Source organism: Lycium ferocissimum, chromosome 7, assembly GCF_029784015.1.
Source record: "Lycium ferocissimum isolate CSIRO_LF1 chromosome 7, AGI_CSIRO_Lferr_CH_V1, whole genome shotgun sequence".
In the NCBI taxonomy this organism is placed as follows: domain Eukaryota; kingdom Viridiplantae; phylum Streptophyta; class Magnoliopsida; order Solanales; family Solanaceae; genus Lycium; species Lycium ferocissimum.
Window position 1 is genome coordinate 56,942,576 of NC_081348.1, and position 16,822 is coordinate 56,959,397.

The following is a 16,822-nucleotide window of genomic DNA, read 5'->3' on the forward strand; positions in this document are numbered from 1 at the left end:
GAAAACCATTTCATTAGGGATAAAAGAGGAAGTTTTCAGTTAAATCATTTCTAAATTTAAAATGTATCATTCTTTTTTGGACAGGCTAAAAAGAAAAGTGTATGACATAAATTGGGACAGAGGGAATAGATTGTAAGCCTTATTTTTCAGGCCAAGAATATTTGTGCTTCTTTGAATTTTATATTTGGTAATATCAATCTACGTAAGTGGAAAAGTCAAAAGATTCCAATGATCTATAAATTGCAGCACAGCTGCTCCTTGTTATTTGCAAGATTTTCACCATATAGTAATTATGATCATGGAATTTAAATACAAGATTTGTTTGTGCATGTTTTTGCTTCTAGTTGGAGAGGGTTTTGGTCAGCTATCCTCAAACTTCTATGATAGCAGGTGTCCAGGTGCCGTTTCCACCATAAAACGTATGATCAAGGCAGCTGTGGCTAAGGAACCTCGCATGGGTGCCTCTTTGCTTCGTCTTCACTTCCATGATTGCTTTGTCAATGCATGTTCTCTCTCTCTCTCCTTCTCCCTCTCCGTCCCCCTCTCTCCCTCCCTCTCTCTCTCTCTAGGGGGTTGTTTCTTTTTTCCATTTTTTTTTTTGGCCTTATCCTCCACGCATGCATGCCCGTAAGGTGTTGAGCCTTAGATCAATAGTTTATGAAGTTTATTCTCTCCACGTCTATTTTGATTCTCTTTTGATGCATATGTCTTAGAAATATACAGCATCGGTGACGGGCGAAAACCTTGGGCTCTTTATAAGACTTGAGCAATCCTTCTCCCTTTGAGCTAACTTTTGGGGTGTTTGACACTATGCATTTGTTTTCTTCCCATGAAATCTTCTAGAGATTACCTTAAATCAAAGTTACAATAAACAACAAATTTTTGAACATTACGATTGAAAGGGTTTGATATAGATATCCTACAAGCCTGTCTACTGTCACAATTTGTGTACTAACAATAAAATCGATCAACCAGAAGAACGACGTTGAATGTTGATCTGAGGAATTTATCATACAGAATCAACATATAAAGGTTAAAAATTAGCTACTGCACTACTTAAGTTATAATTTTAATGTTTACAAACTTATTTCCCCATATATTTGTATATTCACATCAATCTATAGTACTTAATGCAGGATTCCGTAGAGAGTGGCCACACAGTGTAAGCTCTTTATCTTTCATAGTTGGTCAGTGATCGAACCTACTACGAACTAAAGCTTGTACTTTTGTTTTATTGTTAATTGTTTCTTTTAATGCTCTAGTTCAACTTACAATTAAGATGAGATCAACGTACTACTGTCGTATACTACATAACTAACAAAAAGTAACTATACATTCATTACCATATATATATATATATATATATATATATATATATATATATATATATATATATCCTTAAATTGAACTAGAAAATGTAAATTTTCAAGTTGTCGTATTTATAATCATCTAATTACAATCTTGTGAATTGTTTTAGATTCTGGGGTGAACTGGTCATGCTACTTTTTATATTTCATGCACATCGTTGGTGTATTTTGAAAACTAACCTATATGTTTGGAAAAAAAAAAAAAAAACAGGGATGTGATGCATCTATATTGCTGGATGATAATGCCAATTTCACTGGTGAAAAAACAGCACTACCTAATGTGAACTCCGCAAGAGGTTTTGACGTAATCGATGACATCAAATCTGAATTAGAGAACATTTGTCCTGCCACGGTTTCTTGTGCAGATATTCTCACTGTTGCCGCACGAGATTCTGTTGTTGCGGTAACAAGCCAATCTTTTATTTTATCTAATTTTTTAGAGTTTAAGTTTGTGTTAATATTCTTTTTTGGTCGATTTAGTACTAATACCAAAAGCTTAAAGCACTGGCTTGCGATTCTCTATTTTGTAATGAAAGACAGAGTTGCTATGTATCATACCAATTACTAATTGATTAATATGTATTTTGATTAAGCTGGGTGGTCCTTCGTGGAATGTAAAATTGGGCAGAAGAGACTCTGTTACAGCCAATTTAGAAGGAGCAAACACGGATCTTCCAGGCCCTTTCCTCGATCTTAGCCAACTTGTTACGGCCTTTGCCAGTAAAGGTTTCACTGCTTCTGAAATGGTTACACTTTCAGGTAACTACAAGACTTTTTTTTTTTTTTTTTTTTTCGTCCTAAAATGGCGTCCTAAAATGGTTTACTTACTGTCAAGAGTCTTACAAGAGGAATATATCGTATTCAGAAATGGAATAAAACCGATACATTGACTTACAGAACACCATTAATTATCCAAGATTTATTTTTGCTTTCACATTGCTGGTTTTACAAGAGTAAGGGTAGAAATAATAGAAGTAATTCTCAACAGATTGTTGTAACCTTGGCAGTCATGTTGTAGCTTTAGAACAACTTAAGTAACTTTCAAATGTATTGTACTAGTAACTTAAGACCAGATCATGGTACTGAAACAAGCTGCTCTGTTGTTTCAATAGCAACTGTATTTCTTTTTCTTGTCCTTTACACTTGACTTATAATGAAATAGTATGTCTTTTTGATATTGCAGGGGCTCACACAATAGGGAAAGTACAATGCTTTCTTTTCCGAGATCGTATCTACAACGAGAAGAACATCAATCCAGCATATGCCGCAGTCCTAAAGGTGAACTGTCCCGCCACTGGGGGCGATACAAATCTGGCTTCACTTGATGTAACTACACCTGATAAATTCGACAATGCTTATTACACTAATTTGATAGGCTTAAAAGGCATTTTACACTCAGATCAAGTCCTCTTCCCTGCTGACCTTTCTTCCACAAGCCATCAAGTCTTTACTTATTCTGTTCTTTCATTTAAGTTCTTTAGTGATTTTGCCGCTGCAATGGTTAAGATGGGCAACCTGTCCGTTCTCACTGGAAATGATGGTCAAATTCGAACCAATTGTAGGATTGTTAATTAACTTATATTATAAGTTTACCATCAAAACTTGTAATACTACTAATTTCGTTTGCTTCAATAAGTACGGGTTGGTATGATGTAGCACTACTGGAAATGAATAAATACCATGTGTTTCCTCAGGATATATTTGAGTATAACCCTGTTGTATCCGCAAGAAAGTTTGGCTGTAATCTTGAGGCGCCGTGTTCAAATACTTGTCGACGCTAGTTGATATTACGAATGAATAAAACAAGTTCTGATGGAGCAAGTTTTTATGTTAGTCAATCAATTGGATGGCCAATTAATCAGAAAGTTTAAATTTGAAGCTAGTTCCTTTTCAAGAGCCAAACATATAAAGATAAACTATTTTTTTGTTCGTTTAGCATGGCCGTAAGACCTGAACTCAAAATCTCTTATATGCTTTGACATTATGTTGAAATTATATAACCATCACACTAGAAATATATTGTATAGGGATCTCCACTATAGAAATTAACTCCTACTATTTTTCTCTATAATGCAGATATTAACTCTCATACCTCCATAACCTCTTCCATTATCTTTCCCCATGATCTTCCCCCGTGACTGTCATGGTTAATGTCAGGTTTATGGCTACCATTAGTATGCCTCTATGTAAATACTATAAGTAAAAGCATGCATACGAAGTCATATTTTACACACTTGAATAAACTTGGAAGTAGGAAGAAAGCTCTTTCTTGGTTTGTACAATTCTGTCTACTTTCTTATTTGTTACTTTTAGCTTCATTTGTGTCACGACCCTAACTGAAGGCCACGATGGGCACCCAACCGTACTAATCAAGTACCATCTGACATACATCTGTGATAACAACATAAACATAGGTGGGTCGATAGGGCCATCATATGACTCTCAATAAGCTCACAAGGAGCATGCATGTATCAACTGTTCTAAAAGACTCCTCCATGAAAATACTGAACACACTGTATGAGCCGGCAAGGCTACTATAACCAACTGCGACGACTTATGAAATCTCAAGTCTGAACATCATCTGACTGTACATAACTGTCTATAAGCCTCTACTGGAAAACATAACATAACGTGGCCGGGACAGGGCCCCGCCATACCCATACATATGCGTGTACACATCTATATATACATAAGACCATGCTAACTCCTGGAAACTTCAAAACAAACGGAGTGCATCAACTTCATACGCTGAGCTAACATCCTAATAGATGGATCACCATCTTGTATCTGCAGACCTGTGGGCATGAAACGCAGCCCTCCCAGGCAATAGGGGAGTCAGTACGAATAATGTACCGAGGATGTAAGGTAAGAAAATAGCATATTCGTAAGAAAATAGCATATTCACAAGAATCATAAAAGGAATCTATGACATGAGAGTCAATATGTAAATATGAATGTATCTATATAGCTGTATATCTGAAAGTGGCTGTATAACTCTATACAACTAAAAGTGCCTCTGAGGGAGTATGATATGCATGCTTTCCTTCAAAAAATCATATACATATATCATAACTGTTAGTGCTGAGGAACGTACAACCCGATCCATAAATGTTAGTGCTGCGGAACTTATAGCCCGATCCATATATCATATCATCCCGCCTCCGGGGTATCATCATAATATGATATGCATGCTTTCCTTCAAAAAATCATATACATATATCATAATTGTTAGTGCTGAGGAACGTACAACCCGATTCATAAATATTAGTGCTGCGGAACTTATAGCCCGATCCATATATCATATCATCCCGCCTCCGGGGTATCATCATAATCTTCCCACTGCAGTGGTGTACACATCTACATGCCTGCCCAGCCGACTATAGCGCGGCGTGGTGTGAGAAAATAGTTGTACATATATATATAAATGCATGAAGGACTCATAAAGATGAAAACTGAATCTTTCGGAGTGATGTCGAGTCGGTAACCTCCGAATATTACTTATGGATCTAATATCATCAACATCTCTTACTTCTACTGGATCAATGGTCATGAGATCGATTCAAAGAATCATAAGCATGAAACAATATCATTATTAGGAGTTTAAAGAAACATAAGCTTTCTAGCATTCTAAGAATGGAATTATTATGGATAACGCTCGTTCGTTCGTTTCGTTCTTTCTCATGTGATTCATGCCAAAAAGAATAAAAAGGATAGCCTTAGCATACCTTGGCGTCTACCTAATTGTCCAATGTCTACTTCCCGAGCTTGAAACACTACAACCAAGATAACATAGGCTATAATTAGGCCATATACATTACTTACCATCTACCTTAAATAAGTAGGAATCTTAAAAAAAAAAAATTGGGCTGCATTTCCCTTATAATTCTTACTCCATTCCAATTCCAAAACAGCCCACAACATACACAACATCATAAACAAGAATAAGGACAATATACAACAATATAAACAAGTGAAAATCTCTTCAAATTTGCATCCAAAATCAGTCCATAAGATAGCCATACCAACAATTCACTTTATGTCTTGTAAAACACATTTCCTTCACCTTAAAACCAACAAATTCTTTTACACATAAGTTAATAACAAGGTTAAGATCATATTCTTACCTTGAACACCCAAAACTTCCAAGAAAAATCCTCAGTTTTCAACTCAAACAAGCAGTCACGCAACAAACATCACTAGCAGGTCACTTTCCGTTTCTAATTCACGCCTCTACAATGTTTTCTTGAATAACTTTTGATGGAATCAAGTTAGGAATATTTAAAGAGGGTTTACATCTGTGGAAATGAAGAAAATGAAGGCCAAGTCATGATATATATATTCATTTAAGACATTCTGGAAATTACACCGCCTCAACATTGACGGTGCATATCGACAGTCGTCGATCATGTCGACAGTCCGTACAATTGCACCGTCGAATTGCACAGCTCATAAATTTCTGTGCACTTTGTCAAATTGCGATCTGCTAGTTGCATTGGAAAGAAGACTCTCTGAACTTACATTTACGCAGGTTATGGATTCTATGACTCCTCGTATTCTAGGAGATATGCCCCTCAAAGTTGGACCCAAAAATCTTGTCCGAAAATCTGCCAAGTTCTCCCAAAGTCTCGACAACTAAATTCCTTGAATTCGTTTGACCTTCAAACTTCAAATGCTTGTTACATATGAACTTAAACCTTCATATTTGAGGGATAACATATCCAATACCTTGTAACATCGAAGGCTAACACACGACTAGTGTACCATATACATCAATGGAACAAACGAGAGGCGTAGCGTATTCTTTCTTGATTCACTTAACTCCCGACTCTCACATTCTCTAAGACATAAGTTGATGATTATATATTCCTTTTAAGACACGCTTGTAAGCTACTTATACAATTTCCCCAATAGATCCTCGGCATGAGTCTAAATTACTAAGATCATTATAAAACCTCAAGGTACGGGAAAGGAGTGACACGAATCTTATCTTGTCTTCTTAACTCTAGAAATTCTTGAAACTTGTCCCACTCATATCAGCTTGCTTACGTCGTAAGATCGCGACATTTTCCAAGGTGTAACATCCCCCACCCCCCCTCCTCAGGAACATTCGTCCTCGAACGTTAAGGATATGCTAGTATTGGCTCAGGCACTCGCAGTTATTCTTACTAAGTATAGGTTGGTGAATGCCTCCCAGTTGTCCAAACTAACCTTCAGGTTTTAAATTCACTATCAAGCTTTAACACTCGTATCCTGAATCTCTCTTTTGTTATAGTTTCCTTGTAGTTAGTCTTACTCCTTCCATGTTTCTTTATCATCTTAGTCTAATAATTCTTCCTTTCTTACATTGATTTTCCCTTTCATTACTCCTGTTACCCTACTCCCTTTCCTTTTTGTTGCTTGTGCAGTTATATCTCCGTGTACTTTTCATTAAGCTCATTTAATGATATACATCTCTTGTAATTCGTTATTTGAAATCCACCATCGTTCTAAATTTGTTGATGTCTTAACACGTCAACTGTCTTCGTTAATCACTTCCTTGGCACCTCATGAATATCCTTCCAAGAAATACAAGTAAATCACTCTCATGGTATTATCCTACTTGGTACCTAAACTCATTGGTTCCTTTCCACGTTTACTTATTCTAGATACCTTTGGACCTTATGATTTACTTCTTTCATAATCTTCTCTATACTAAATCGACCATGTAAATCCTTTATCACATACTGACATTCCATTCCACGTTTATTTATTCGAGGGCGTGTAATAGTCAAGAAACTTCTTCTTATCCTCAAAACCTTCTTCAGGTATGTCACGCCCTAAATCTGGAGCGGCGTGACTGGCACTCGATGCCAAACTAGGCTCGAGCGAACCACTCTAAATCTAAAATTCTGATAAGGCCTACCTGCACATAGACAATACCAACAAGCCAAGGAGGCCGTAACCTGGATATATATATATATATATATATATATATATATATATATATATATATATATATATATATATATATAAATGTTGACTATCTCGTTCCGAACGGGCACACACCCACCCAAATTATATATACATAACTGAGTAAGACGACGAGGCTGCTATGTATGCTATACAACAAAAATGAGAGCCGACAAGGCTACATAACATCCAAACTACGTACAACTATCTACAGACCTCTAGGGAACACGAACTGCAGAAAGGACAGGACAAGGCCCCGTCATACCCATATATATATATATGTCAAAATAGCATACCAAAAGGGACTACGCTCCGACCAAGTGGAGCGCCCGATCGTGCCGAGTGGAAGACCATCGAGCCGATCGCCTATTTGGCTACCCGAGCCTGCGGCACGAACGCACGCCCCAAGCAAAAGGGACGTCAGTATGAAAAAATGTACTGAGTATGTAAGGCAATGGAATTTTTACACCTTGGAATTTCAGGTTGTTATGCGGTGAATAAACTAATGCAAGTTAAGGTGTATATGATAGCCTACAAGTAAGAAGGGATACTTAATGATTCTAATTAAGGTTCCAAAGACATTTGAGAGAGAAGAAATCTCTTAGGAGAAAGTTAAGGTAGAAAGTGTCTTACCTTGTGTACAAGTGTACCAATGTATTCCGGCAATTTACAGACTATAGGTTGAACGGATCAAATCGGCGAAATCTGAACTGAATCAGGAAAAGTCTGCAGGCACCAGTCACGGTCAACGAGCCGTCGACATGTCGACGGACCGTCGATGTGTACCGTCCCTCCGTTTCTGCGATCAGGTATTTGCAAGCGCGAGTCGATGGAGCCAGTCGTCGGGTCGTCAACCCGCCCGTCGAACCGCCTCTCTGGAGTTTTCTGGTGTCAGCTATAAATAGACGAGCCATGCTCTTATTTTTCAGATTTCACGTCTCTCCAAGTCCTAAAAACTCTAGAATACTCTCCATATCATATTATCACAAATCCAAGAGGAATTAAGGAGTAAGCACCAAGAAATTAGTAGAATCAAGTGCAAGGATGTTCACTAGGGTTTGTGAAAACTAAGAATCTCTTTGGTATTGAAGTAGGGTTTCTCTCAAGTGGAGTATTTTCATCCAAAGCCCATTCCTATGTGATCAAAGGTGAGTTTCACATTCTATTCATGTTACTAAGAATATTGAGTAGTTGAAAGACTTGGATTATGGAAGAAAATAGAATATGAGCTCAAATATGGGGAAAAATGGTATTTTAACTAATAAGTTGGTTGACTCATGATTCTTAATAGGAGATGGGCATAATCTTGTGGTAAATAATGTAGATGATGTTAAAGAAGTATTATAGAAGAATGATTATAGTGTTATGTCATAGCTTTGGTTATGGAAGACATTGGAAGGACATTGTAAAGATTGCATAATTTTTAACTTGAAGAAGTTTATCGATTATGATGCCTCGGGTGTTGTTAATAACGTTTGGGAGTTGTTTATTATATGGATAAAGTTGTTGAAATAAAGGAAGCGCTGCCCAATTTTCGTTAGCCCTTAGTTGTTTTAGTTGAGGCCTAAGTATGTTCCCGGTTATCTAATCTTCGTACGAATTTTCTTGAATGTAGAATCGTCAGCTTGGAAGGAGAACACTAGTTATTGAAGAGACGTGAAGGTATGTGAGGCTAGCCCCATTCTTTCAAAAAGGCATGATTCTTATATTATTGTCTTTTCTATATTTTCATGACCATCTTACATTCCAAGAGTCGAAAGTTCAAGATTGTTAAGAGTTCCTTATGATAATGATGAGGTTGATGATTCTAACTCTAAAGATTCCAAAGTTTATGAGTTGATGCTTTTATAAGGTTTATGATGTTATTCTATGTTTTTCCTTGATGATTGTTCATTGTTGTTAATCTCACCTCATGTCACTAGTTCCTTCAAGGTGAGACATGACGATTATGACTATTCCATAATATAATCGGAGGTTACCGACCTTACGTCACTCCGATAGAGTTATAGATTTTCTTGAGCTCTCATGCGTGCATTATGTTATGTAAATGTATGATTACACCGCGCCTATTTGGCCGGACATGACATCACTTCGGTTGGCGGCTTATGGCTAATGATTACACCGTGCCTAGATGGTCGGACATGACACCACTTCGGTGGGCGGCTTATGATTACACCGTGCCTAGATGGACGGTCATGACATTACTAATACGGGTGGCTTATGATAACACCGTGCCCATTTGGCCGGACATGGCACCACTAATGGGCGCCGTGCGATAGTTACCCGGACGCGGGTTAACGATGATGATATATTTGATATGCATGACATGTGTTTTGTTTAAAAAGTTAAGCAAGCATAATATTCGCCTTAAGAGGCAATTGTCGTATAGGTTATATCTTTGTCTTATGCGTCATTATGTCTTTATCATGTTAGTATTATTCTTGCCTTACATACTCAGTACATTATTCATACTGACGTCCTTCTTCTTTTTGGACGCTGTGTTTATGCCCATGTGTAGACGGGAGACGGGGACCGGATTCCTCAGAGCTCGTTCATATATATATATATATATATATATATATATATATATATATATATATATATATATATATATATATATATAGGAGCACTCCACTACTCCGTAGTTGCGATATTTTGGGTATATATCATTTTGTGTGCATATATTAGATATGGCGGGGTCCAGTCCCGTCCTTATGTCTTAGTATTCTTGTAGAGGCTCGTAGATGCATATGTGTGGGTAATAGGTGTTATGTGATCTTGTTAGTGTATATATTATGTGTATCATTTTTGTAACCTTGTGGGCCTATGCGTATTTATATGTATAATTTGGGAGATATTGGTGATCATTTCATAGTAAGTTTACTTTGAGAGATTAGTTCGTTTAAGATGGGTATGAAGGCTAGAATGATATGCGGTGCTCGGTAGTCAGGTCCGGGTACCCGTCATGGCCCCATAGTCGGGTCGTGACTAAAGTGGTATCAGAGCAGCTTCGTCCTAGGGTGTGTCTACGAGCTGTGTCCAGTAGAGTCTTATTTATGGGTGTGAAGCGTGCCACATTCATAAACAAGAGGCTGTAGGGCATTTAGGAATGATGACCGTCTTTCTTATTTATAGATCGTGCGATAGAGCTATAATATAAGAATTCCCTTTTCCCTAACCGTGCGTTATATTTTCAGCAAAGTTGATGAGAGGAAAAGCTGCAGCAGCCCAGAAGGGCGAGGTAGTGGTCGAAGAGAGGACTGAACGGGAACCGCCTACGGATATGGAGAAGGGCGAGCCCCAGAGTAAGGCCCTGTTTCGGTTCTCTCATACTTCACCCACCTTAGAGAAGCAGAGAGAAGCTTCAACCTTAGCTCCAGCACCCCCAGTTCCTCCACCGGATACCTCAAGCCAGGAGATGAGGCAGGCCATCCTTTTGCTGACCCAGTTAGTAGCCGCTCAAGCTCAGCGACAGGGTGCGAGCCATGGTTACAGGGGTTGGAGGAAGAGGGTCAGGTGTTCATGGGTTGATCATGAGTCTAGAGGTGCTCCGAGGCAGCAATTTTCTAGGCACTCAGCTCGTTCAGCAGCTAGTGCGCCATCACAGTTTTCTGGACCCAGGGTTGATAGATCTGCTTGCGTGGGGCCAGTTCAGAGTTTTAGAGTTCCTAATTCCCAGAACAGGGGTGATTCAAGCTAGATGAGATTACCTGTACCACGGTGTATTCGGTGTGGCAAGTTACATTCTGGACCGTGCCGCTTGGTTTTGAATGTTTGTTATGCTTGTGCTCGGCCAGGCCATTTCAAATGTGACTGTCCATCGCTACGTGGTAAAGATAAGGTTCGACCCAGGGGGTTAGCATTTGGCTCTTCATCATCAGTACACCCTCTAAGGCAAAGAGCACAGGTATTAGTAAGCTATGATAGGGACTGAGGAGGAATGCCCAGTCTGAGTGGATCCCAGCATCACACCTATGCATTAGCTGGGCGACCAGATCTTGAGTCTCCCCGGATGTTGTTCCAGGTATAGTATCAGTACTCTCTTATGGTGTATATGTATCAATTGATTCAGGTCCTACGCTGTCATATATCAGTCCTTGTGTTGCGGGGTGTATTGGGTTGAAACCGGAGCCAAATCAGCAATTTGAGATGTCTATGTCTGTTAGTAACCCAGGGATAGCCAGAATTATGATTTATGAGTAAGTAAACCTCCACGAAGAAAGAGTTGATTGACATAATATGTAAAACGATGGAATTCTAGAAAGAGTGTGTCGGTACAACTTATACGACAAGCCCTATTACTTAATCCTTTATAGTAATCAGCCTTGTGTTGCTGAGCTATCTATTATATGTGTTTCTGTGTTGTGTGCAGGTTTGGGATTGTTATGTTGTAAAGGAATCTCTGCCGAAATTCTTCTAGGAATTTAAAGAAAATTATGAGAACTGTAGGCAGGATTGTTGCGAAGAGGAAGAAAAGGCCTAGCAATGAGTGATTAAGGACGGATTTAGTAGTAAAATGCAGGATAAACATAGTAAGTACGTATTAAGCTAAGGGAATAATGAATAGGTTAGGATGGAATGAGGAACATGAGAAGGGGAAGTGAAATGCTTGGGCATAGAAAGAAGTTTTATACACTAAGGAGAATTAAAGGGATAAGCACTCTAGAAGGAGTTGCAAGTTAGAAAATTTGGCTAACTCTCTTCATTTTGGGGAACATTAAGTTATGAGATAAACTTGATATATATGTATAAACCGATGCGTGACACGCTGAATCAGATTATTAAGTTAGGTTTCACCTGTTGATTATAGTGGGAGGAAAACTTTCATATCACTATAAGTCAGCCTTATTGACCTCGGTGAGACCTCGAGAAAAGAGAGTAAAAGAGATGTGTTCACAAAGGCCCCTTGCCTGACAATTGGGTAACCTTATGACCGCAGTTGTGTTCCGTGTCATAGTTCAGGTTATATATAGGAATTTACTTGAACGATTATATGACAGGGATTGCTATTACATATATAAGGGAAAGCGAAAATAAGATAAGATTGATCAGCGAAAAAAAAAAAGATGACAAGAAGGAAGGGTAGGAGCGAGGCAAATAGGAGGGAAGTCCACTAGAGCAGTAACTCGATGGACAGTGGGGAGAAGAGAATTAAACCCTGTGAATATTCTAACATTAAGTGGGAATGTAATCAGGAGTCATGAAGTGATAGAAATTCTAAATCATGCTATACGGACAATGTAGCTAATTAAGTTATGAAGAGAATTATGGAACCAAGTGCCGAGTAAGATATCCTATGTGTGAAGAGCAAGTTTACAGAACATTCATACAAAGAATTCTAAAAGGACCATGTGTTACACCGTTATTAATGTCACGACCCAACCTAGGGCCATGACGAGTGACCGAGCTTAACCTGCCCGATAACCCAACTTATGTTACCTGTACTCAAACATGGCATTCAATAGGGTCTATTTAACTAAGTTTGAAAGGCGTAAATAGAATACCAAAGTCCATCCGTAACTCAAAACGTCTCAAAACATACTTATATATATATGTAACATATCATAAGGCAAGCCAACGAGGTCGCCGATACTTCGTACAACAAAACAATGGCCGGCAAGGCCAAACATGTCACTCCATGACACCCACGCTGTCCACGGACTACTAGAAGAGTATGACCGTGCATAAGTGACGGGACGGGCCCCGTTATACCCATAATGTATACAAACAAAATTATACCAAAACGAACGATCCTCGAAGCAAGTGGAGCCGACTCTCAATCGACTCCTCCTAGGTGGGCCGGATCGTCTAACCGCATCCCCGAACTCGCGGGCATAAAAACGCGACCCCGAAGAAAGGGGTCGACGGAATATGTACTGCGAATATGTAAGGCAATCTTTGAATCATAAAACAAGGAAAATCGTAACGAGAAGCAAGTTTAGAAAGCAACACAGGAGTAACACCGGAACAACACTTTGAACCATGTCATATGGCCCCTTACACAGATTCTAGCATACACAATATAATTATAGAATATCCTAGTTATATCCGCTTCCGGCTAATAACACAATAGTCCCTTCGGACGGCCGCTTCCGGCGTAGTCATGATGGCCCCTTCGGGCAACCGCTTCCGCTTAGCTAGGGTGGCCCCTTCGGCGCCGCTTCCGGCTTAAGAATATCATAATCCGGCTGATCAGGTGGAACAATAACAATACATATGATATACAAAAAGATGAATACGTAATGAAGTTACAAAACGTTGCACCCTTTCGAGTGGTTTCTATTACAACTCCCTTTGGAGAGATTTTGAGAACAAGTTTAGAGTTTCCTTCATTTGCCTTTTGCTTTATAGTGAACATGTAAGTATAATGTATCGCGTGCTTCCTTCGAATTATCAACAAGAGTATAGCATGAACGAAACAAGACATTGGATATCGACTCCAAATCCAACTAAGAATAGAGTACTTATGTTTTACGTTCTTTAGGAGTCATATAAAAGGGATCATGCCAAAGTATGAAAGAAGGGTTAGCCTTACATACCTTATTTACGCCTCAAGCTAATCCTCGAGTCCCTTCCCGAGCTTAGTCAACTAAAATACCATCAACAATATAGGGATTAAGACTAGGCTAACAAGATTATTCTAACTAATCATTTATTCTCGTCGCCTAACGGATTTGGACAAAGATCTCCTCTATAATCCTACCAACCCAACAATTCCAAATTAAGCTAATAACCAATAACAACAACAAATCTAACAATTTACAACCATAATATGACTAAAATCATCTTACAATTCTATCCAAAACAGCCCCTAAACCACAACGCCTTAATATTCGGTATACGATAATTATAACTATATTTCTGACACTTTAATCCGTTAAATCTCCACGTAATCATCTCAATAACAAAGGTGAGAAAATAATACATACCTTAGCAGCAGCTCAACCACGAAAATATCATCCCCCAAGCTCAATATTTAGCTTGAAACGACGATGACAACTCGTATTACACTTTATCCTTCACGAGCCTCGGGATTCGGGGCCTCGAACTTGATCGAATCCTTGCTTTATCTCTCTAATTCTCCTCACTCTCTCTCTAAAATATTCTAGATCTTTTGGCATTAAATGAGGAAGATAATGGGTGAAAATTTTCCTTAAATAGCCAAGGAAGTGGGCCTGACCCGACTTGGAGTCGGGTTGGGCCGAGCCCACTGCCAGTTTGACCTTTCCTCCTTAAAACGTCCATAACTTTTTATTCCTATGTCGCATGAAGGCCCACGACTAATGGTTGGAAAGATATTTCAATTATCTACAACTTTCATTTTTTGTGTTTTCCCAAATTCGCAACGTCTAATGGTGTGTTGGCCTCGTAAATCTAGATCACTCGAAAACGTATCCTTAAATCATCCTTTTGGAGTGCTTATGCTCATATTTGGCTTAAGTGTCCCTCTTAAGGCTTGATAAACTTCCTATGTACTATTCATATAACTTGTCATATGCCCTTTATAAAATTCTGACATGTGGGTCCCACCTTAACTTACGGTTATGAGAGCTATTTGTCAAGTAACGTATTAACCAACTTACACCATATGGCCTCCACTGTCATCTATATGTTATTCTTATACATATATAGCAGAATCTTCATCCCTAATCCTTGTATATCTTTACTCTCCCCTGAGTCCATACTAAGTCGTCTGCAGTCTCGGTAACACGAAATTTTTTCGGGGTGTAACAATTAATATATTGGGATAACAGAGTACAATACTCCTATGGCAGTATGAACTGATCAGAGAAGAGTATAGAGGGATTGACGTTGAACCTTAAGTTACAGTCTTGTCAAAAGATGGTGTTCTGAGAGAAAAAGGGAAGAAAGGAAAGAGAAGCCAATGGTACTCCGAAATAGGTTTAGGGTTATTACCCCATGAATGAAATCATTTGAGGAAAGGATAAGGGTTAAGACGAAAGGAGGAATAAGGTTTGGTTGTGAATGATCAATGGACTGACTTTATATATTTGTCAGGACAACAACAAATGGAATTGCATCCCCGGTGGGTTATACGGTAAAGGTTCCAGGGCGAGGCTATTGAGGAAAAGTGAGTCTGGAGAGGGTGAGTTGGTAGACGATTCACTATAGGGAGTATAGAGCGGTTATGAGCTACATCGATGGAAATGGTGAACATACAGGACGGTCTATGGGTATTGATAGAAGTAATGAAACAAACATTGAGGTAAAGACAATTCCTTCATGGTTTAATAGACATGGCAACAAAACGTAACCAAAAGAAACCATTAAAGAAGTAGTCTTCGATTTTTCTAAGGCAACGTGGCCACCGGAGGCGTAAGAATGAGATAATACAAGACATGGGCCATAGAATGGAAGACGGGCGAGAATTTAACATGGCAGTTGTACAACAATAAGGTGGGTTATGAGGTAGAGTTAAATGATGGGCATATGACAGAAAACCAGTACTAGCCTTAAGAAGATACATCACGTGAGCATTGCAGCTTGAGTTCAAGCGTAAGATAGACAAGGACAAAACGGTAATTCCATACAATAAGAACTCATGCGAATAATTTCATAGTGAGGAGATACAGACAATGAGAGTAAGATTTGGATTAGAGGGAGGAGTGAATAATGGACTATGACAGGAAGTCAAGCGGAATAGCCACCGCAAGCAAGACACATGGATGCGAAGTTCCAATGCCGTATAACAATTGGGGAAGCATTGTACAGGGAAATCCTTGAGGGCAAAAATAATTGACTCAGAATTTGGTAATGTCTTGCCAATGGAAGGATGCGGAGTTAACACTTGAAGAAGATTGAAATGGAGATGAGCTGTTTGAAAGTATGTGAATACTTGATGGTAGCAACCCACAATGAAGAGGAACAAATATGTAGGATCGTTTAGAAGAGAGTGTGTGGGTGATACGAGAATTTCCAAGTTAGGGTACTCAAACAAGAAAGAATTAAAGCCGCAACCCGAGGTAAATGCTGTAAGATGAATTTAAATGAGAAACTGAAAGCGAGAGATTGTGATGAAGAAATAATACGGGGTAAACTTGCGTAAGGCAATTTCGTGGCACTAATCAAGATTAAGGATAAACCTAAAGTTGAGATGGGTGTTGTAATTGTAAAGAAGCATATAAGCTATCTATGGAAAAATTTTTTAGTCTCAAATGCTTGGTTCTCTACCGATATTTGAAGATCGATGCATTCCGAGAGATCTGGGAAAGATAGGTTATTCTAGTACAAACCACCCCCCCCCCCAATTCTGAGATGGGTAAGCGGATAGAGCTCGTTTTCTAACTTTCCAAGGCATGCTAGAAGCACGTACGTTAGACCTTTAAAGACCTGTTAAGATGATCTGGAAATGATATATCCAGATGGCCGTATGAAGCTTACAAGAATAGGAGAGTATCAAATTAGTGGAATGTGGAAATTTCATCCTGAAGCCAGATTTAGTAATATTATTAAAAGACTCAGAGAGAATTTCTTACTACATTCTC

The 16,822-nt window shown here is 38.7% G+C and overlaps 1 protein-coding gene across 1 annotated transcript; it reads left to right on the forward strand.

Moving 5' to 3' along the window:
- The first annotated feature begins 256 nt into the window (after window positions 1-256).
- LOC132065740 (cationic peroxidase 1-like) lies at window positions 257-3,063 on the forward strand. The gene is made up of 4 exons (XM_059459264.1): window positions 257-502; window positions 1,579-1,770; window positions 1,961-2,126; window positions 2,551-3,063. Exons 1-4 carry the CDS (start codon window positions 293-295, stop codon window positions 2,940-2,942), a joined length of 960 nt encoding a protein of 319 aa, XP_059315247.1. The 5' UTR covers window positions 257-292; the 3' UTR covers window positions 2,943-3,063.
- The last annotated feature ends 13,759 nt before the right edge of the window (window positions 3,064-16,822 follow it).